General features: G+C 41.4%; 1 protein-coding gene across 1 annotated transcript in view; it reads left to right on the plus strand.

The window, feature by feature from the left end:
* ATP10D (ATPase phospholipid transporting 10D (putative)) overlaps positions 1-22,688 on the plus strand; it is a 95,441-nt gene that overhangs the window by 43,841 nt on the left and 28,912 nt on the right. The window contains exons 4-14 of the mRNA XM_066384752.1: positions 25-229; positions 2,348-2,433; positions 10,524-10,630; positions 11,211-11,342; positions 12,187-12,314; positions 12,435-12,687; positions 14,675-14,913; positions 17,083-17,271; positions 19,364-19,973; positions 20,601-20,707; positions 21,503-21,629. Coding sequence (XP_066240849.1) covers positions 25-229; positions 2,348-2,433; positions 10,524-10,630; positions 11,211-11,342; positions 12,187-12,314; positions 12,435-12,687; positions 14,675-14,913; positions 17,083-17,271; positions 19,364-19,973; positions 20,601-20,707; positions 21,503-21,629 — 2,183 coding nt within the window. The remainder of the gene's footprint in view (positions 1-24; positions 230-2,347; positions 2,434-10,523; positions 10,631-11,210; positions 11,343-12,186; positions 12,315-12,434; positions 12,688-14,674; positions 14,914-17,082; positions 17,272-19,363; positions 19,974-20,600; positions 20,708-21,502; positions 21,630-22,688) is intronic.

Raw genomic sequence — 22,688 nt, forward strand, 5'->3', positions numbered from 1 at the left:
CTTTTTTTTTTCTTCCAATTATAGGAAAGAGAAAAAATACCTTGATAGATGTTGGAAAGATGTCACCGTGGGAGACTTTATTCGCCTTTCTTGTAACGAGGTCATTCCTGCAGATATGGTCTTACTCTTTTCCACTGATCCAGATGGAATCTGTCATATTGAGACTTCTGGTCTTGACGGAGAGAGCAATTTAAAGCAGAGGCAGGTGGTTCGGGGATACGCAGAGCAGGTAAAGAATATGTTTTCAGTTGGTGACGTTAACATTTTCTTTTTTAGAAAATGACTAAGTTTATTTTCACATGTATAGACAGAGGTTTTTAAATTTATTTTTACCATTAGAAAAATAAATCCCAGAGGCTTAATTCAGCTCCCAGTATTAGTGGAAGTATGATCTGTTTTGTAGATAATAAAATATATATAATGACTTCAGAGTTCAGACATTTCCATGTGGCAATCATACATTTTTTTGGAACTCATTTAAAGGAACCTAAGAGAATTATTTTAACTTTGGGTGGTGGGCATACAGTGCTATATGCAGATGATGTATGATAGAATTGTACATTTAAAACCTATATAGTTGTATTAACCAATGTCACCCCGATAAATTTAATTTAAAAAAAAAGAATTATTTTGCACTTTGGAAAATTATTTTGTAATAGAAATAATCAACCTATTTATATTCTTAAAGCCTAGATTTTATATTGCTGAAGCTGGAGACATAAATTGATCATTGTTCCTAAAAATCTATAATTGCTAATATATCAGGATCTTGTGAGACTTGTATAGCTGTTCGTGCCCCAGAGCTCCTAGACCTTTCATGTGGCTGTGCAGAGGGAAACAAGAGCTTTGAAGTTATGTTAACATGAGTTTGAATAAATTTCAACTCTGCCATTTAATAGCAGTGTGACTTTGAGCAACTCACTGACACATTTTATGCTTCAGTTTCTTTATCTTAAAGTGGAACTGATATCTCCCTCATTGCTGGAAGACTGAAATGAAGTAATATATGTAAAAGCATCATACATAATGCTTAAATATGTTTTTCTTCCCTTTCTCTGGAAGCATTTGAGATGAAGTATTTTAAAATGTATCGGTCTTTTAAATGAACTACTATTAGGTCATATTTTCTTCATCTTATACTTGTAAGCCAGAAAACTTTTTTGCCAAAGAATACCTTTATCTTTAGTAAATTTCATCACCTTACTGTCACATTGAACCCATCTTTCAACGTATGTATTTAGATCCTCTGTGATTGATATGCCTATGAGCTTACCGTCATTGACACTTTTGTAAGCATTTCTGTACCTAAGACATTTGTAAAAATCTTGTGCAACTTGGAATTTTATTATATACCATTAAATACCTCCTTTTAAGGTGATGCCAGTTAATTAATCAGCAAACTTTGGATTTGGTTAAGGGCAAGCCCTCTGGTACCTCATGACCTCGGTGATCCTGGTTCCAAATAACTCCTTGTTTTGAGACCTTCAGCAAATTACTGATCCTCTTTGTGTCTCTCTTTCTTCATCAGTTAATTAGACCTAATTATAGTACCACATGGGGCTGGGAAAAAGATATTAATATAAGTACATAATATAGATTCTAGTACATCAAAAGAAGTCAAAATATTATTAGAAAATCAAATGATATGATTATAACTCACATTTTTCTGCATGTTTGCTATGAAATAATATTTCATGAGCTATATCAATAATTTTTTTTTTTGGTTAGTCAAAAGTCTTATAAAATAAAAAGGGAAATGAGATAAGGTTGGCATGGCTTGTTCATAGTGAGTCCGTGATTATGTTCTATAAAGAAACTTTCCTTATTTGCTCATTGGTTTTATAAAGCATTCTAAAAGTCTTGTTTCATTTATTAGAGTATTCTGTAAGACATTGGTATCCAGCTTATGTCTTTTTTATATAGTTATATATAAATGTGTATGTGCTCAAAGTATTCACATGTACACTTACTCTCAGAAACTACTGTCACGGTTAAAGAACAAGCACCAAGTATTTTCAGCTTCTCGGTGCTTTTTGGATCGGAGTGTTTACTGTATGAGGAGCTCTCTTCTGCAAAGTCCTGTGTGGATTCTAGTCTGTGGTTCAGACATGCTTATTGCCTGCCAACGTTTATTAATGCTCTGTGATCATTCTGATCCAATTTACGCATTCATAATTATGCCTGTACTTTCCTTCATTTGGGAAATTGTGACATAACTTTGTGGCAAGAGTGCTTTTGTTTTACCTTAAAATTAGTGACAGGATAAACACTTAAATCTTAAGGGTTTTAACCTTGAATTCTTCTTGTTTTATGATTTAAAAATATATACATAAATATATATTTTTAGGACTCTGAAGTTGATCCTGAGAAATTCTCCAGTAAGATAGAATGTGAAAGTCCAAACAATGACCTCAACAGATTCCGAGGCTTCCTGTGAGTGATACATGACTTACCTTTGTGTCTGTGAGTGGAATTGTGTGTTGCAACTATATTTAACTTGATAAAACTTTTGTGTTTACTTATATTCAAATTAAATCACTAATGGCCATATGTTTAGACACCTTAATAATTTGGTAAATATTTACCTATGTATATTCTAGAGATAACAAACAAAACCTTGTTCTCAAACTAATCCTAGTGTCCCAGTGACATGGACAGTTCTGGTTGACAAAAGTTAGCCAATGATTTGGAAACATATCTAAGAAGAAGTGTGAAAAATTATGACAGTGTTCATTCTGGAGGCTTCTTATTGTATCCACATCCCTCAGGAGCAGCTAGAATTTGGAGTTTTAGCTAATTTCATGCGTGGCTTTGCCAATTAAGTGCTTTATGCCTTGAGCCAAGATATTTACTCTTTTAGTTTCTTTGTTTTTAAGAGGAGACAGTTAGACCTACTCCATAGTGGCAAGCTTGTAAGAAAATGGTGACATTCCCCACTCATTTCTTGAGACCAGAATTATCCTGGTACCATTGCCCAGATATCAAAAGCATTCAAAGATATTTAAGGAAAGATCAGTATCCCTCATGAACCACAAATGCAAAAATTCTACACAAAATTGTAGCAAATCACATTCAAAGATATGTAAAAAGGATGATGCATCATGACCAAAAGGTAGAATTGGTCTAACATTTGAAAATCAAGTAATCTGATCACTATGTTAACAAACTATAATTAACAAATTAAAAAAGAAAATCCAGGTATTCATTTCATAGATACAGAAAAAAACATTTGAAAAATCTAACTTTTGTTCTTGCAAACTGGTAATAAAAGGAAACTTTCTTAACCTGATAGAGGACATTTATGAGAAACTTTCAATAGCATACTTAATCATAGAAGACTAAATGCTTTTTCTCTAAGATCAGGAGCTAGACATAGATATTTACCAACCAAGTTTTTCAGGCTAGATCTGGAGATTTTAGCTTGTGCAGTCAGACCAAAAAAAGGGGTAAGGGGAATAAAAGGTGTTAAATAATAAAGAAAGAAGTAAAACTATCTTATTCATAGATGGTGTTATGGTCTTTGTAGAAAATCTGGTAAAATCTACAAAAAACTACATGAATTAATAAGTGGATTTCCCAATGTTGTAGGAAACAAGATCAATATAAAAACTCAACTGTATTTCTGTATACTAACAATGAGCAAATAAAAATTTAAAATTTAAAATTATAATTTACAATAGCATCAGAAAAATAAAATCATTAAGGATAAATTTGACAAGAGATGTGAAAGGCCTGTACACTGAGGACCAGCTATAGCAAATGTTGATGAGGATGTAGAAACAGTGAAACATTGATACTGCTGGTAGGAATGTCAGATTACTTTGGAAAACAGTTTGAAACTTTACTAAAAAGTTAAACATACACCCACTGTGTAATCTGGCCGTTCCACTCTTATGTAGTTACCTAAGAGAAAAGAAACCTATAGTAACCTACACAAATGGTGAGATCAGCTTTATTTGTATTAACCCAAAACTGGAAACATCCCAAATGTTCATCAAGAAGTAAATAAATAAAACAAATTGTGGTGTATCCATAAATGGAATTCTACTCAGCTGCAAAAAAGAATTCACTAGTGGTAAGTGCAATAGCATGAATACATCTCAAAATAAACATGTTGAGTGAAAAGCCAGGCCAAAATAAAAAAAAAGGATATATACTATATGATCTGATTTACACAATCTCTCAAAAACGAAAAATAATTTATAGTGACAAGCAGATTAGTGGGTGCTGAGATGGGGGAGGTGGGAGGATGGATACAGAAGGACGTGGAAACCTTTGCAGGCGATGAATGTGTTTGTTGTCCTGATTGTGGAGCTGGTTTCACAGGGGAAACATGTCAGAACCTCCTATTTTACACTTCAAATCTGTACACATGATTCATGTTAGTTATTCCTCAATGAAGTTGTTTAAAATTTTATGAAGCATAAAAGTTATCATGGGAGGAAGTGTATATTATCTTGAAGTAGCATCTGATACAGACGGGGGGTCCAGCAGAGATGGGGAGCTATGCATTGGAAAGGAGAAAGGCTTAGTCCTGGTAAAAAGATAACACCAGAATTAAATCTCCAAGGCAGGCAATTAGGTACAAAGAGTGGCTGACATTCCAGATTGATGAAGCGACACAAGCAATGGCATAAACGCCTGAAACTGTGGTGCGTTTGTTCAGTTGTGAGTGGTCCTAAGTATGTCTGGAGTGCGGGTGAGCAACCAAGCAGGTCATAAAGAAGCCCAGTCTTGAAAGAATGTGTGTGTTTTACTTAAGGTGAAATATTTATCCTGAAGTCATTGGTGTTAACATTGGAGAAATTTTTTATGACTAAATTTGAGATGGTCTTCCTGAAGAGACATTAGGCAGATACCCCTCTCATCAGAAACATGCTCATAAAATGTCTCTTAGGATGAGTGCTTTTCTAGGATTATTTCCTTCAGCCTCTGACAGTTCATAAAGTTTCCTCTTGTACATGTCAGATTCAGGGGCTGCCTGATAGCAGATCTGTCTTAGAGTCCAACCTATACAACATTCATCTCCCCACAGCTGGGAGTGCTGACTCTCCTGACAAAACCAGACTTGCCTTTGGGGCAAGATGGATCCTGTTTATAGGCATGAGAGAACAGGAAGGAACACTAGCCTCGCACTGTGTGATCTGGAGCATAGAAATCTTTCCTCAATCTGATCATAGCATGTATTTAGTAGATTTCAATATATTACATATATCAGAGCATTGTTGCCACTCTAATTCTAACCCTATGTTCTGATTCTGACAATTCTATCTAATATCTGAGACTCCGATCTCTGGCTACCTTGGACCCTTTCACTGTGATGTGAACTTGACCAAATGTCTGGGATTGGAGCCCTTGCCTGGCCCACCTCTGTCAGCTTCAGCTTCTCTCCTCACCCACTTTGGACATGGTTCTTAGCAGATGAGAGCACCACTTGCTGTGCGAGGCCCTGAGGCTTGCCCCAGAGCCCTAACCTTGTCCCAAGGCCCCTTATGTTCCTGGCTTTCCACATTACCACATGCCCCTGATTCCTGGACACCATGTTTGCTTGCCTTTTGGTTCCTCCATTAGTGCTGAGCCTCTCTGATGTCTGTTTCCACATGTGCTTCCTTACTTCCTGATTAGTATGCTCTGACCACTGAAATGGTCTTCCTCCTGGAATCCACAACTAAGAGATACTCTGCTTCGTTTCCCCTCCCTCAACTTCTTTCTTCCTTAGTGTTTGGACTTCCCTGGGTCTGCTCTGTTGATGCCTACATTGAGATCTGGCTTCACTAGTTTGCAGAGAAGCATTTTAATGAATCAGCCCAGAAAGATTCAGTGATTCTCTGTGGAATTTATTTTTAGCCATTGAAGTAGCTCCGTGTCCTTTTCTTACTTTATGGCCTATTTTTTTTAAGTGAAATGAGGGGAGGTAGAGACACAGACTCCCGTATGCGCCCACCAGCCTTCATCTGGGCCTGATGATGGAATCAATCTTAGTGCCTGAGGCCGGTGCTCGGACCACCTGAGCTATCCTCAGTGGCCAGGGCAATGAGCCACTGGCTGCGGGAGGGAAGGAGAAAGGAAAGGGGGAGGTGGAGGGGAAGAGAAACAGATGGTCTCACGTTTTATCTGCTCCCTGACTAAGGATCTAACGCAGGACATCCGCACACTGAGCCAACGCTCTATCCTCTGAGCCAACTGGCTAGGGCGCCTGTTTTCTAAAATCAACAAAAATTTTGAAATACTTAGGCTCACTCTCTGTATGATGCTTTCTCTGATCTTCTGACCCTTAGGCAGAACTGACTTCTCCCTATTTGTGTCCACATTGTATGCTAACTATCATATTTCTATCATAATAGCCATAATGTTTTTATTACATGTAGGTATGTTTTATATTAATCACTTCCTCTTAGATCACAGTAGTCAAGACTGTATGTTTGTTTTTCTATTCCCAGCATCAGGTGGGAGGTCTGGGACATAGTTGATGTTACATAGATTCTTGAATGGATGAGAGCTCTATGTGTTTAGTCTGTGCTTCATTTAGAATCCAAAGGCCCATGTCATAAGTGCCAAACATCACGCACCCATCAGGTGCAGGACACGTTTAGCATTTGGGCAGATGCAACTAAAATAGAAGCTGAGATGAGGGTAAGCTAGAGTTAGGTAATGGTAAAAAATAAGGATCCCAGAGGAAATTTTTTAGCATTTACTAAGGCACTTTGCAACTGGGGCTTTTGTATGTTAACTTTGTCCTATGAAGCAGTGGTCCCCAACCTTTTTTGGGCCACGGACCAGTTTAATGTCAGAAAATATTTTCACGGACTGGCCTTTAGGGTGGGACAGATAAATGTATCACGTGACCGAGACAAGCATCAAGAGTGAGTCTTAGATGGATGTAACAGAGGGAATCTGGTCATTTTTAAAAAATAAAACATCATTCAGACTTAAATATAAATAAAACGGAAATAATATAAGTTATTTATTCTTTCTCTGTGGACAGGTACCAAATGGCCCACGGACTGTACTGGTCCATGGCCCCGGGGGATGGGGACCACTGCTATAAAGATAGGTTCTACGGATGACACATGGTATATTGATGAGGATTGGGTGGTGCTTGCCTGAGATTGTGAATATTGGGACTTAATTTCCTCAAACCAGGAAATTAATTGGGACTTAATTTCCTGTAAAACCAGGATGTTGAGTTAGATTAAACCCAAGGACACTTCTAGTTCCGACCATGACGCCGTGGTTCATGCTTTGTATATAAACCCGTATATACAAAGGAATGCAAACATGCACTTCTTAGAAGAAAGTGCTTTACAACTTACAGGAGTGAAATGACATCTAGCTCTCTCCTCTTTTGATAAACCTTCTTGGAAGTGTTTCTATTTTCTTTTCCTTGTAATTCCAGATAGCAAAGATAGCGGAAATAATGACAATTTTCCTGTATATGAGAAGGAAGCAACAACTTGTAGACTGAAGTATATATTTCACTTAGAAAACAATCTCATTTTAGTGGTGAAATTAAGAGAGCATTTTCAAAATGTGAAATACATTACTTTTTGCTTATTTTTTTAAAAAGTTTCCCAATAATTTTGCTCCGTATTTTTACTACCCTGATAATCTAATCAAGTGATGGCTTTGATAATTTTTAGATCGTTTAACACAAAATTTCAAACATGTAGCCCTGGCCGGTTGGCTCAGCGGTAGAGCGTCGGCCTAGCGTGCGGAGGACCCGGGTTCGATTCCCGGCCAGGGCACACAGGAGAAGCGCCCATTTGCTTCTCCACCCCTCCGCCGCGCTTTCCTCTCTGTCTCTCTCTTCCCCTCCCGCAGCCAAGGCTCCATTGGAGCAAGGATGGCCTGGGCGCTGGGGATGGCTCTGTGGCCTCTGCCTCAGGCGCTAGAGTGGCTCTGGTCGCAACATGGCGACGCCCAGGATGGGCAGAGCATCGCCCCCTGGTGGGCAGAGCATCGCCCCTGGTGGGCGTGCCAGGTGGATCCTGGTCGGGCGCATGCGGGAGTCTGTCTGACTGTCTCTCCCTGTTTCCAGCTTCAGAAAAATGAAAGAAAAAAAAAAAAATTTCAAACATGTGAAATTAGAAAGAGAAGTATAATGAACACTCATGGGCCCTCTCCCAGTTTGTTTCAGTTATCCCCTCTTCCTTACAGCGTACCACTTCACTGTAAATACTTCATTATGAATATGTAGTAGAAAGGACTTTTTTAAAAACCATAGTGATAACGTCATCATCACAGCTAACTAAATTAAGACCAATTTCTTTTTTTTTTTTATAAATTTTATTAATTTTAATGGGGGTGACATCAATAAATCAGGGTACATATATTCAAAGAAAACATGTCCAGGTTATCTTGTCATTCAATTATGTTGCATACCCATCACCCAAAGTCAGATTGTCCTCCGTCGCCTTCTATCTAGTTTTCTTTGTGCTCCTCCCCCTCCCCCTTCCCCTCTCCCTCCTTCCCTCACCCCCCATAACCACCACACTCTTGTCCATGTCTCTTAGTCTCGTTTTTATGTCCCACCAATGTATGGAATCATGCAGTTCTTGTTTTTTTCTGATTTACTTATTTCACTCTGTATAATGTTATCAAGATCCCACCATTTTGTTGTAAATGATCCGATATCATCATTTCTTATGGCTGAGTAGTATACCATAGTGTATATGTGCCACATCTTCTTTATCCAGTCTTCTATATATATATATATTTTTATAGTGATTAAAGCCTTTAAGCAAACTCTTGGCCAATACAACAAGAATCCATAAAAGAGTAGTGTCCTTAACATGTTCACCAAGTCCAAGTTGGCACCAACACCATTCCAAATCCCTGCGAATGCAACCCAACCCCAGTTCAGTCCGTTAAGAGCTATCACAAGGAGCAGGAGTCCAGAAAAAGTCCACATCCAGGAAAAGTCCGCATGGCACTGGAATTGTTGTCACAATTCTATACTTTGCAGCTCACGTCCAAGTCCCAATGTCTGCTGCTTTTAGTGGTCATTCATTCGGTAATGATTCAGGTAGACTGGAAAAGCCATCTGCAGCATGTGTGGAGATGGAGCCTCTGTTCTCCTCTGCCTGGAGAGGTGAGACCAGGGTGCTTTTCCCTGGAGCTCTGCAACTGTGGCGAGGTAAAGAGAACCTTGGGATACACTAAGCTGGGTGGCAAAGGTAAATTCACAATAGAAGTTGGCAAAAGGGGGAGAGAGAGCTCTAAATTAGGAGTAGGTCCCAGCCAGTCTTGGTGTGGCTTCTTCAGTGTTCCTTGGTTGAAGAGTCCTCTTAGTTTAGTCCAAAGTTGGTTTTTCCAGATGATAGTTCTTAAAATTAGTTTGTAATACACTTTGGTTCTGGGAGGTGGGAGTTGGTACGTCCGCCTACTCCATCGCTATCTTCAAGACCAATTTCTTAATACCGTCTAATACCTACCTAGTCTTTGTTCAGATTTCTCCAATTATCTCAAAAAAATACTTTTATAGTAAACTTATTCTGATCAGTATCAAATCAAGGTCTGCACATCACATTTGGTTGCTATGTCTCTAGATTTCCTTTCCAAAGAAATTGGGTCATTTAGCTTGTAGCATTTACCACATTCTAGATTGAGCTGATTACATCCTTCCTGTATTGAGTCCCCCGACCCTCCTTCTGCTTCCATTCCATTTGCTTTTTGAATAAATCAAGTCATTTTGCCACATTTTAGATTTAATTGACTGAGTCCGTGCAGTGATGGTTGACATGTTTCTCTGACCCTCTTATTATCCTGTAAACTGTCTGGGGTTACTATAAGGTAGATCTGATGAAAGAAATAGTTTCTCTCCCTAGAAAAAGACAAATATATATTATGCACATGCACACACACACAGGCAGAAAATATTGCATCCAATTTTAAAGGCTTCATAGATCCGCAGAAGCCATGGACCTCAGGTTGGTTTGCCCTGATAAGAACTTGATTAGGTTCCCATGGAGATACACACTTCCTGTCCCATAACATGTGGAGGCCTGTGGTGTCCCCTTGTCTTGTTGGTAGTTATGTTAAGATTGGTGTTGTCAGCCTTATCCTTTCGTTATGAAGTTACCCACCAGCCTTTTACTTAATGATTTTAGCAACCACCAATTATCCTTACCTAGATGATTTGTTGATATCATTCAGGTTGAAATAGTCATTTTTAATTCTATCAAGAACTTCTTTCTCATCAACTATTAATTACCTGAAATACAGTTTGTACTAGAGAAGCAGGTTCCTTATTTGGAATATTTTTGAGCTCCTATAAAACTAGAAATTGACCAAAAAAAAAAAACAAATAGAAAACAATGGCATTTAGAAATGTGTTACATCTTTGTCCCAGCCAAAGCTGGTAACTCGGAAATAACAACGGCAAATAGGCCAGAGATTTTAAAACTTTCCTATGAACTGTCTAACTTAATACTCTAATGAAGGAAACTCAAAACTATGATTTTTATTTTTATATTCTTACTTTTGCTGTTTAAAAATGAACCTATATGCTGTCTTTCTTACAGAGAACATTCCAACAAAGAACGTGTGGGTCTCAGTAAAGAAAATTTATTACTTAGAGGTTGCACCATTAGAAACACAGAGGCTGTTGTGGGCATTGTGGTTTATGCAGGTTGGTTTTCACCATTGTCTTTATGCTTTTCTACAGTTAATATTTTTCATTCACTCAAAATGCTTTCATCTTCAAAAGCAGAAAGGAAAATTTTGTCTTGATAAACTTAATCATTGGTCTCTGTTTTTCTAAATGGATTACAGAAAGCAAACAAAATTAACCAAATATATTGTGCAACTACCTTTTATGAAATTATCTTCCAGAGAGAATTTAAAATATGATATTTGCTGCCTGGCTTTAATTTACACATTCTCTGACATTCTTTTTTTCTTCTTTATTTTCTTTTTATTTTACTTTATTAAATTTAATGCAGTGACATTGATAAATCAGGGTACATATGTTGAGAGAAAACATCTCCAGATTATTTTGACATTTGATTATGCTGTATACCCCTCACCCAAAGTCAAATTGTCTTCCGTCACCTTCTATCTGGTTTTCTTTGTGCTCCTCCCCTCCCCCACCCCCTCTCTCTCCTTCCCGCCCCATCCCTCCCACCCACCCCCATTACCATCACATTCTTGTCCATGTCTCTGAGTCTCATTTTTAACACATTCTCTGACATGTTGTGTTATTTATATAGGCCATGAAACCAAAGCAATGCTGAACAACAGTGGCCCAAGGTATAAGCGCAGCAAATTAGAAAGAAGAGCAAACACTGATGTCCTCTGGTGTGTTCTGCTTCTGGTTCTAATGTGTTTAACTGGTGCATTGGGTAGGTAAAATTTATTATTTATAAGCATTTTTTTTCAGCAAGATAGCCATTTAAAAGTGTCTTACTTTCAAAGATTTATGCATGTCTGACTTACATAAAGAAGGTTTGGCCCTGGCTGGTTGGCTCAGTGGTAGAGCGTCGGCCTGCCGTGCAGGAGTCCTGGGTCCGATTCCTGTCCAGGGCACACAGAAGTGCCCATCTGCTTCTCCACCCCTCCCCCTCTCCTTCCTCTGTCCCTCTCTTCCGCTCCCGCAGCCGAGGCTCCATTGGAGCACAGTTGGCCCCAGGCACTGAGGATGGCTCCATGGCCTCTGCCTCAGGCGCTAGAATGGCTCTGGTTGCAACAGAGCAGCGCCACAGATGGGCAGAGCATCGCCCCCTAATGGGTGGATCCCGGTCAGGTGCATGTGGGAGTCTGTCTGACTATCTCCCCGTTTGCAGCTTTAGAAAAATACAAAAAAAAAGGTTTTATTTGCCAGTGATTTTTTTTCCCCTCAAATCCTGATCTCATTATTTGGTTTGAAAATCACTAATGTTTATCATATTCAACTATACATCCCACAGTACTGAAGGGACTTGAGAAGAGTATAAAATAGAGAAACAGAGACAAGAGAATGTGTAGAATTTGAATTTGAATTTGTTTCCAAAAACAAACAGTTGGTGTCCAACCAAAATAAATACTTTCATCTCTTATTTTAAAAATAAAGTTCTATATTGTCATAATATACACTGCTCACAAAATAGGAGAGATATTTTATTGCTTTATATTCATTTTGAAATATCCCCTAATTTTTGTGAGCAGTATATATAACATCCACTTGATAACTGTGTACTTTTTTGAAAGGTCATGGAATCTGGCTGAGTAGATATGAAAATGTACTCTTTTTTCATATGCCTGAGGCTGATGGACAAGTCATATCACCAGTATTGGCAGGATTCTATATGTTTTGGACCATGATCATTTTGTTACAGGTAATTTCTGTTGAGCTCATCATAGAATTTTAAGATCTTTGTTACTTACCCAGCTATATTCAGTTTCTGAATCTTTCTTTCCCCTGTCTGACATTTTTTAAATTGTTTGGTTCTTATTAGGTCTTGATTCCCATTTCTCTCTATGTTTCCATTGAAATTGTGAAACTCGGACAAATTTATTTTATTCAAAGTGATATGGATTTCTACAATGAAAAAATGGATTCTACCATTCAGTGCCGAGCCCTGAACATCACCGAGGATCTTGGGCAGATTCAGTACCTATTTTCTGATAAGACAGGAACCCTCACTGAGAATAAGATGGTTTTTCGAAGATGTAGTGTGGCAGGCTTCGATTACTGTCATGAAGAAAATGGTGAGTGTTGGTGTCTATGAAAAACAACCTTAACATTGACCTGTTGGCACTCAGTTAAAGCTTTGATAATTCTAGCATACAAGTGCTAGATTTAAGCATTGGGTCTTTAACTCATTCAAATGGGCTTTTAGCTTAATTGTCATCCTTTCAAAAGTTAGTAGGTTAAGGTCAAGGAGTCTACTGCCATAGTTTCTTTTAAAGGAAAGTGAATGAACCTAACTTACATAATCTTGAAGTTCAGGGGCAAAAACCTTCCGGTCAGAGGGAGCAGCTAGTCTAGCCCTCAGAATGAATTGAACTTGGCAATTTTCAAAGTAAAAGAAAGGCCAGTGAGTCTGGGTTTTAATGGAAGAGGAGAGGCAAGAAAGGTAGAGAGGTCAGCAGAGGTCAGATTGTCTTGAGTGGTGGAAGCCAAGAAAAGGGGTTTAGATTTTATTCTGAGTGAACTATAAGGCCACGGGAGGGTCCTGTGCAGGGAGTGATCTGGTCTGCTTTATCTTTTAGGAAGATCACTCTAGCTACTGTGTGAGGAATGGATTGCTGAGGGGCAAGGAGACCAGTTATGAGGCTATTGCACTAGTCCAGCTGAGAGATGATGGTGGCTTGGACTAAGGTAATGGAGATGGAGAGAAGTCAAGATATTTGGGATGTATTTTGGATGAATAATGGACAGCTGTTGGTGATGCTTTACCCATGGGGGCTGGGGAAGACGAGGAGTCAGGGAGAATCCTAGATTTTTTATGTAAATAACTAGATCATTAAATACCATTTACAAAGATGAGGAAAACAGAGAAAGCAAGTCTGGGGGAGAAGAAAAGGAGAGTTCTATATTCACATGTCAAATTTAAGTTATCTGTTATTTATTTGTTCAACAAGTATATATTGAGTATCTGTCAACCTCTGCATTGGGCTCTGGGGATATCACACTAACAAAGCATACAATCATCTGCCCTTTTGGAGTTCATGTTAAAAAGATAAGTAAATAAGAAATAGTGTATAGATGGCGGTAAGGGCTGGGATAGGACTTACAGTAAATAGTGTGGATAGGTCTGGGAAGTCTTGGCTGACAAGGGGACAAGATAAGAAACTTGAGGGTAGTAAAGGAGTGAGCCATGCTGATATCTGTACATTGAAGAACCCTCTGGACATCCAACTGGAAGTCTGAAATGAAGGATTGGATATACTCCTCTGGATTCCAATTAGGAGTCAGAGTTGAAGGTATAGGTTTGGAGGTCATGTGCAAAAAGATGATATTTCATAGATGGGACCAGATGACATCACCAAGGAAGAGTATTACAGGCGGAGAAGGGAAGGAGCTTCTGCAGTAACCCAATAGTTGAGGGTTGAGGAGGAGAGAGGGCAGCAGGAGAAACTAAGAAGGTGCAGCCAGTGAAGTAGGAGGAAAAACAGGTACGCACAGGGTCAGAGAAACAAAAAGAGCCATTTCAAGGAGAAAAGAGTCAACTCGGTTAAATATTGCTAAGAGCGCAGATAAAGCAGACAGATCGTTGGATTTGGTGGCGCGGAGCTTATGGATGACTGTGACAAGAGCAGTGTCAGTGGAGAGACGGGGACAGAAAACCGTGAGATTAGTTGAGGAGAGACTGGTGGAGGTGAACGAAGGGAAAACTATAAGGGTGAAGTCCTTGAGGAGGCCAGAGGGTTGGATGAGATCCCGAGTGGAGGGTTTGGCGTTTGAGTCTTGATCCACGCTAGGAAGAGGGAAGACAGAGGATTCGGGTGCAGATGCAGACAGGTTGGTAGAGTCAATGATGGGAAAAGAAGGGAGTTTCTGTCTGATGGCTTTCTACTTTCCTCCAGGAGGTAAGTTCATTAACTCAGTATATTAGGGGAGGAGGAGGGGTTGGAAGTTTGGTTTAAAAAGGGAAGAGATAGTACAAAATAGCTGTTTAAGTGAATACCTGACATATTCATCTTGCAAGTGGTTCTTCTTAGGTAATGACGCAGTGTGGTTTTCACCCCTCAGCCAAGAGGTTAGAGTCCTATCAGGAAGCTGTGTCTGAAGATGAGGATTCTGCAGACACTCCCAGTGGCTCCCTCAGCAATATGGCGGGGCCACGGGCCCCCAGCTGCAGGACGGGGCGTAACAGGCCTTTGGGAAGTAAGCCCTCGAATCATCTTGCTGGGAGCTGTTCCGCTCTAGGAGGTGGAGAAGGAGCCAGTGAAGTGCCTCACTCCAGACAAGCCGCTTTCAGCAGCCCCATTGTAAGTGTGACTGTGTGACTTAACTCTCATTCAGCCACAGTGAATAATGAAAGAATACCCTCCTAATTTAAGAGCTCAACACTGTTGTCTTTTTTTTTTTTTTCTGAAGTTGGAAACGGGGAGGCAGTCAGACAGACTCCCGCATGCACCCGACCGGGATTCACCCGGCACGCCCACCAGGGGGCGATGCTCTGGTGCAACCAGAGCCATTCTAGCACCTGGGGCAGAGGCCATGGAGCCATCCCCAGCGCCCGGACCAACGTTGCTCCAGTGGAGCCTTGGCTGCGGGAGGGGAAGAGAGAGACAGAGAGGAAGGAGAGGGGGAGGGGTGGAGAAGCAGGTGGGCGCTTCTCCTGTGTGCCCTGGCCGGGAATCGAACCCGGGACTCCTGCATGCCAGGCTGACACTCTACCACTGAGCCAACCGGCCAGGGCCACTGTTGTCTTTTTGACCTGAGAAGAGACCACATAATCTCCGTTCAGTGTGAGAGTGCCACACACATAATTAGAAGTAAAACAATATAGCAACTTCCGAATTTTGGGGATGCTTCAGTGTTGAGGGATAATATATCATTTCTGGGGGGAAAAGTACTATTTGTGGTCCAGGCCAGTCATGTCTGGGCCTGAAGAAGGCTGCAGTGGTGTAAGGACCGGGTTCACACTCAGCAAAGCTGACCAGGGTTATCTCGTACACAGGTAAGCATGTCTGAGTCTTAAGACAATTCAGAGGCCTTTTGGTACCCTCCCAGGCCTTTTTATTTTGTGTAATCTCCTTTTAAATGCCATCAAACCTGTGTCCTCTTCCCCACTTCTAGTTCTTAGAGAGGCATTTTCTAATATTTCTGTTTTAGAGCTCAACGGGGTGTGTCCCTGAGTCCCAGAAGGAAGTTTCAGGAACTGTCTAGTCACACCCATTGACAAACCCATTTTATGGCAGAATACTGAGGACCATGTGGAAGATGGGAGAGAGGAGAGATACTTGTATGAAAGGATTAGAAATCAAAAGTTGGATTGTACTTAAAATTACTTCTATAAAATTTCAACTGTCTTTTTTGTCTTCCACATTCCATTAACTCATGTGTTTTACCAAGGCGAAGTGAGCTCTAAAATAAATGGCTTAATAAGGTTGTATCAGCTTTGGGGAAACTTTGTATTTTTGCATTGAATTTATGGTCTGGATTTCACAGTAGAAACGTAACCTGAGTAACCCCAGGTGGTCTCATTTGTCCTGGAAAGGCCTTCGGGAAGATCTCCTGGCTTTTTTCAAAGTTGCCAATAAAAATGACAGCAGCAAAGGTGATCATTTCCCTGCATCACATTTAGTTCATTTCTGTGGCACCAAGGATATAAAACCTGTCACGTTGTGTCTTTGCCATATGTCAGGCTGTTCCAAACACCTAGACGTAATTTTTCTCCAACTTCTTAAGAGAAAACAAGGTAGGAATGTGCACAATGTATTCTTCGTACCCGGTCTCACTGGGTTTGGTGAAAGACATTGTTCCTATCTCCTATTCGGTTGAAGTTCATAGTCAATGCAGTCCTCATTAATAATGTACATTCTGCCACTGAGCCAACCAGCCAGGGTTGCCCTGGCGTGCAGAAGTCCCGGGTTCGATTCCCGGCCAGGGCACACAGGAGAGGCGCCCATCTGCTTCTCCACCCCTCCCCCTCTCCTTCCTCTCTGTCTCTCTTTTCCCCTCCCGCAGCCGAGGCTCCATTGGAGCAAAGGTGGCCTGGGCGCTGGGGATGGCTCCTTGGCCTCTGCCCCAGGCGCTAGAGTGGCTCTGGTCGCAACAGAGCGACGCCCCGGAGGGGCAGAGCATCGCCCCCTGGTGGGCAGAGCGTCGCCCCCTGGTGGGCGTGCCGGGTGGATCCCGGTCGGGTGCATGCGGGAGTCTGACTGACTTGTCTCTCCCCGTTTCCAGCTTCAGAAAAATACAAAAAAATAAAATAAAATAATAATGTACATTCTGAATTTTCCAATTTTTGTCCTTTATTTCCCTAGCCTCACTTTCCATGATGCCACAAACATTAAATCTTTTTTGTAAGAATAAAGCTTACTGTCTTGTGCTTCATAGATTCTGGTTATAAAAGCTACTTCTCATTTAGATTTAAAACTCTCATTTTTAGATACTTGTTATAACAAGGCCTTGTCTTATTGGCTCTGCAGGAAACAGATGTGGTACCAGACACCAGGCTTTTAGACAAATTCAGTCAGATTACACCTCAGCTCTTCACCCCGCTGGGCGAGGCTGTCCCGAGTCCACCTCCTGAGACATTGTGCATCATCGACTTCTTCATTGCTTTGGCCATTTGCAACACAGTTGTGGTTTCTGCTCCTAACCAACCACGACAAAAGGTAAGGTTGCGGATACAAACAAGGGTCAGCTTCCAGAGGGGAACTTTGAATTTAAATGTACCTGTACTCGTCTTGTTATATGGATAATAATTAATAATAATAATAGCAGCTAATACCCCTTAACAGCTCTTCTGTTAAGTGAGAGGAGGGGAGATAGAGAGACAGACTCCTGCATGTGCCCCAACCGGTAACCACTTGGCAACCCCCGTCTTGATCCAATGCTCTGTGCGTCCGGAGCTGCTCACACTGAGCTATTTTTAGTGCCTGAGGCAGAGACTCTGCAGAGCCAACCTTAATATCCAGAGCCGATGTGTTCAAATCAATTAAGGCATGGCTATGGGAGAGGGAAGAGAGGGGAGATGGCCGAGTCACCTGGCCAGGGCGCCTGTTAACATTTATGCAGCACTTAATTTGTGCTCTGTACTTACAATGTTCTAAGTGATTTTTTTGGTATTAACATATTTAATACTCCCAACAATCCCATAAGGGTAGGTACTATTACTCTTCTGTAACTTCCTATTTTACAGTTGAGGTTAAGTAACTGCCTAGCCGCAGGGTGGTTCTGTGGGATCTGAACGCAGGAAGTGTATGCCTCAGTGTTGCCACACCACTGCGCCTCCTCTGGGAAGGGTGACTGAGGAGAGCGATCCTTGTGAACTGTGGTTCTGTTCATTTCGCCTCGGTCTTCTCACCAAACTGGAGCTTGCTCTGAGACCTCAGATTCCACCCACATACTTCACACTGCATCAAGCAAGATACAGAATACGGATTTATCATCATGTTTAATGAGAATGTACCTTTCTTGTGTGCCATTGGGTTAGTTTCCCCTCAACCCAATCTGAAATCCAATACATCTACAATACACCCAAGTTCCGCAATTCCCACACAAGCTGGGTTTCTAAGGTCTGTGTGTAGCTTAGGATTCATGGAAAATTCATTTTCAATTAAAAAGAAAGACTTGTTTCCGAGACTGGCGGTTCACCGCTCGCTGTGCTGGCTTCCTCGTGTAGAACTATCTTCCCTTTTGCACACAGCCACTTAAAATTCCATTTGCAGCATAACCCAATTAAATTTTAATTTTCCATCAAGATCATTTTCTTCTGGCAACTTCGGAGGTGGTCAACTTTAACATAAAAATAATTTACTTCCAATTAAGCTTTCATGTGATCAGAAAACTGTATTTTCTTAAGATTTCAAGTAGAAGGTTGTCCTTCAAAAAGGGATTATGTAATTAGAGAAGAAATCACTGGATGTTCTGTTTTCTGCCAGTACAACACTTCTTATACATGTATCAATATTTCTAAAGTAGACAGCTTTTGGTGTTTTCTGCTTAAGAAATATTGGCACCTTATCCTGAAAGAATATAATATTTATGGCTGAAAATAAAATCTGTGTCGGCACCTGGGAGGCTGCTCTGTGATATTTCAAGGTAATGAAAGAAAGGGAGGAGCTAGGAGCCAATCACAGTCTTCGTGGAAGACAGAACCCTCATCTGGGACTGAGCTTTGCTTTTCACTTCTGCATCGCTAGTAACTTTAAAAGTTGAGCTTCATGAGTCCCTCAAACTATTATAAAAGTAATAATTTTTAGAAGAAAACTTTTTAATTCCTTGGGCATTTCTGAATTAAGGAAATTATAGGATTCAATTAATTGATCTTCGTAATCTAATGTGCTATTATTGAATACTTAATTTGCTTACCATTTTTAAATTGTTATTGCTATGATACATACAATGAAGATTATGGATTTTTTTCTATATTTTAAATTGCCTCATTAAAAAAATTGCTAATAAGTACACGCACCGCTGGCAATATTAGCGTTTTATGTCTTTCCCTGTGAGTTGTCAAATTTTTTTCCAAATAGTTGTGTAGAAATTCATAACACCATCCACATTAGCACGTCTTTTTCATTATGGCTGATTTTATTTTTATTAATTGTTTCTGCGGCAGTGGTTCAGCCTGAAGCAAGCTGATACCTTTTTAAAGGAGTAATAACTCTTCGTATCTAATTTTTTTTTTTTTAAGTTTGATTTCAGAATTCTCTTAAAATGCTTTTGACTGTATCATTGAGACCTTCCCAAATTGTTTCCTAGATCCGACTCTCCTCACTGAGTGGAATGCCTATTAAGTCCTTGGAAGAGATTAAAAACCTTTTTCAGAGATTGTCTGTCCGAAGATCAAGCTCACCATCTCTTGCCAGTGGGAAAGAGCCCTCCTCGGGGCTCCCGAACGCCTTTGTGAGCAGACTCCCTCTCTTCAGTCGGATGAGACTGGCTTCCCCAGTGGAGGAAGAGGTCTCCCAGGCCGGCGAGGGCCCTCTGGGCCCTGGCCGCTCAGCTCGCCCTGCAGAGACAGAGAAACAGAACGGTGATGCAGGCGTCACCCACGGCCAGGCGGATTCCCTGCCCGGACAGCCCTCGACCTCCGGTCTGTGTTACGAGGCCGAGAGCCCGGACGAAGCGGCCTTAGTGTACGCCGCCCGGGCTTACCAGTGCACCTTACAGTCCCGGACCCCAGAGCAGGTCATGGTGGACTTCGCTGCTTTGGGACCATTAACATTTCAACTCCTACACATCCTGCCCTTCGACTCAGTGAGGAAAAGAATGTCCGTTGTGGTCCGGCACCCCCTCTCCAACCAGGTTGTGGTGTACACGAAGGGTGCGGACTCAGCGATCATGGGACTGCTCTCCGTGGCTTCCCCAGGTGGGTTCACGCTGGATCGGAGGGTAGCGACCTGAAGGGCTCAGAAATGAAAAGCCCACCGTCCATGGCTTTTATCCAGGCAAACGAGCAGGTCCCTGGGCATCGGTCCCACTTGGAGAGCAAGAGCAGGATTTGGTGAGAAAGCACTTAAGTTTTGGGGCTCCCAGACCTGGGGTCAAGCCTGGCCTCTCATTAGCTTTGTCTAGATGAAGTTATCTGACTTCCGTGGCTGCATCTTCAGGAAATGGGGGTTAGAGTCCCTCCTTTATGGGTCCTCAGAGGTGTAATGTCATGCTGTCTACAGTACGTGGACAGCCTTAGCCTGGTAACCAACAAACTGTAAGGGCCCGACGAGCCGCTGCTAGCCTCATTGCAGCTGTTGTTGTGCGGTACCAGCGGCGTGGGAACAGTGTTTGTAATAAGTTCTCGGTATTTTCCTCTGCTCAGGGAGAAAGGAGTGAGAGGGAGGGAAAGATTAATTCTGAGGGTCCCTGTTATAAACAAGCATTTGTGATTCAAAACAACAAGGCCTTTGGCTTGTTGTGGGTGAAGCTATAATTGCTTTTAAAAATGTGTCTGTAATTGGGCAGACTGGTGGGAACCCTTGTGTTTTTTTAATTATTTCAGATGGAGGAAGTCTGGAAAACCAACAGATGTTAATAAGGGAGAAAACCCAGGAGCACCTGGACGACTACGCCCGGCGAGGGCTGCGCACTTTATGTATAGCAAAGAAGGTGAGGCTGTCAGCGCACCGCTGGTTCTTGCCCTGGGCGTGATCTGCGTTCAGAGGGCCTGACATCCACTGGGCTGCATTTTTATCAAGGGCAGGATCACTTCACTGACAAGGCAGACGGACTCTTGATCTTGAGCTCCCCATTCTTAAAACTGTGTGTGAGCAGACAGAAGGTGCCTCATCCCTCCACTCCAGCTGCTTTTAAAGAACGTAGATGTAGATTTCTCCCTCACTGGCAACCTGAAGATAAAGGGAAATGTATCATTTGTTCCTTCTCAAGAATTCCACTTAATTTTCATTCGGTATATGACCTTCTGGCTTCACGAATATAGTCCCCTCTCTCTCTTTCTACCTTGACAAATAACTAACCCCATACCCCAACCATCAAAAGACATCAGAGGTGCTGCTGACTTCTTATACTTCAAACCGAACAATCCTGATCCCATTTTCTCAACTTGACCATCAGAATGAACGTAGTAAATGGAGGCTTCTCCTGACTGCACACTCTTGGGTTTAATTAAACAGATTAACCCACTTTCCTTATATGTGGAGCCTAGGATTTCCCAGAGATACTGAGCTGTGGGGCGCATTCATCGCATCAGCAGTGTTACAGTAGGCTAATCATAGAATTCAGGACGCCTATGACCAGGTGCATGAGGGTATGGACCTGGCATGGGTGTGCCCAGAGAGAGGAACACCGGAAGTTAAGTTGATGACTTGATACTTCTCCAGAAGTCAATCCGGACAAGATTGTCGCCTGGCCTGGCCTCGCCTCATAGCTCCTTTCCCCCCACAGGTCATGAGTGACACTGACTACACCGAGTGGCTGAGGAATCATTTTTTAGCTGAAACCAGTATTGACAACAGGGAAGAATTACTACTTGAATCTGCCATGAGGTTGGAGAACAAACTGACACTACTTGGTAGGTAGACCACGTTGTGTTTTATGAATGCAGAATTTTGAAAAAGCACTTGCTCTTTCTGAGTGATTCACCAGTGCCTTTTCCCCCCACTTTGAGCTAATGTGGTTCTGCCCACCCTATTCAGACTCATCTCTGGTCAGCTTCCAGTTCTTTCTAATCTGTTTTCCATTGCGGTGAACTAGACTTCATTCTTGTGGTAGGAGCGGGGTGGTCTTCCTTAAGAAGGTCATTTAAAAACCCAACACTTAACATAGAGTACAAAGTCAAATAAATATCCTGGTTCAAGAGAAGAAAGCCCCAGTTTCTTGCCAGGCACTGGATAAGTTACTTGATATATGTTGTTTTTTTGAATCCGCACAACAAATCTTCATTTTATTCATAAGAAACTTGGGGCACAGAGCGGTTCAGTGACTTGTCCAAAGTCACCTCTCGCTGACAAAGCTAGGGAGAAACTCAGGTCTCCCTGGCTCCGGGGACCGTATTCTTTATTCCGCACCTGCAGCTGGATTGATGGAAACTATTTCTCTATCTTCTCTGACTTCCCGAGTTCACCTGAAGGAAACACAGGTGACCTCTTGTGTCAGATTGAGCTGAGTCTCGAAATCTTCAGTAACACTTTGAAAAATACCGGTGCCTGCATCCTCTCTCCAGGAATTCTGATTCAGTTGCTCTGATGTGTGGCCTGGACATTCGAATTTTTAAAAAACCCTCCAAGTAATTCTAAGAGAGAGCCACGGTTGAGAACCACTGCCTTTGAGTCTGGAAGTCTAGTTTCTAATATAAGCACAATACACCAAGAAACCAACCTCTGAGCCCCATTCCTCTGGTTTAGAGAAAAACCATGATCTCACTTAACGTCTGACTAATAGAGTAACGATGCCGCTACTAAGTCATTGCCTAGTGACAGGGTGAGTACTCTGTCCACATTTCCTCATTTGAAATTCCAAACTCCAAAATACTCTGGGCTGAGTGCTAGAACTCACGTGACAGCAAAGTCAAGCCCAATTTAATAAGACTGTTTTTAAGTCTTTATTATGTGAACATGTGCATGTTTTGCTG

This window comes from Saccopteryx leptura, chromosome 5, assembly GCF_036850995.1.
Source record: "Saccopteryx leptura isolate mSacLep1 chromosome 5, mSacLep1_pri_phased_curated, whole genome shotgun sequence".
In the NCBI taxonomy this organism is placed as follows: domain Eukaryota; kingdom Metazoa; phylum Chordata; class Mammalia; order Chiroptera; family Emballonuridae; genus Saccopteryx; species Saccopteryx leptura.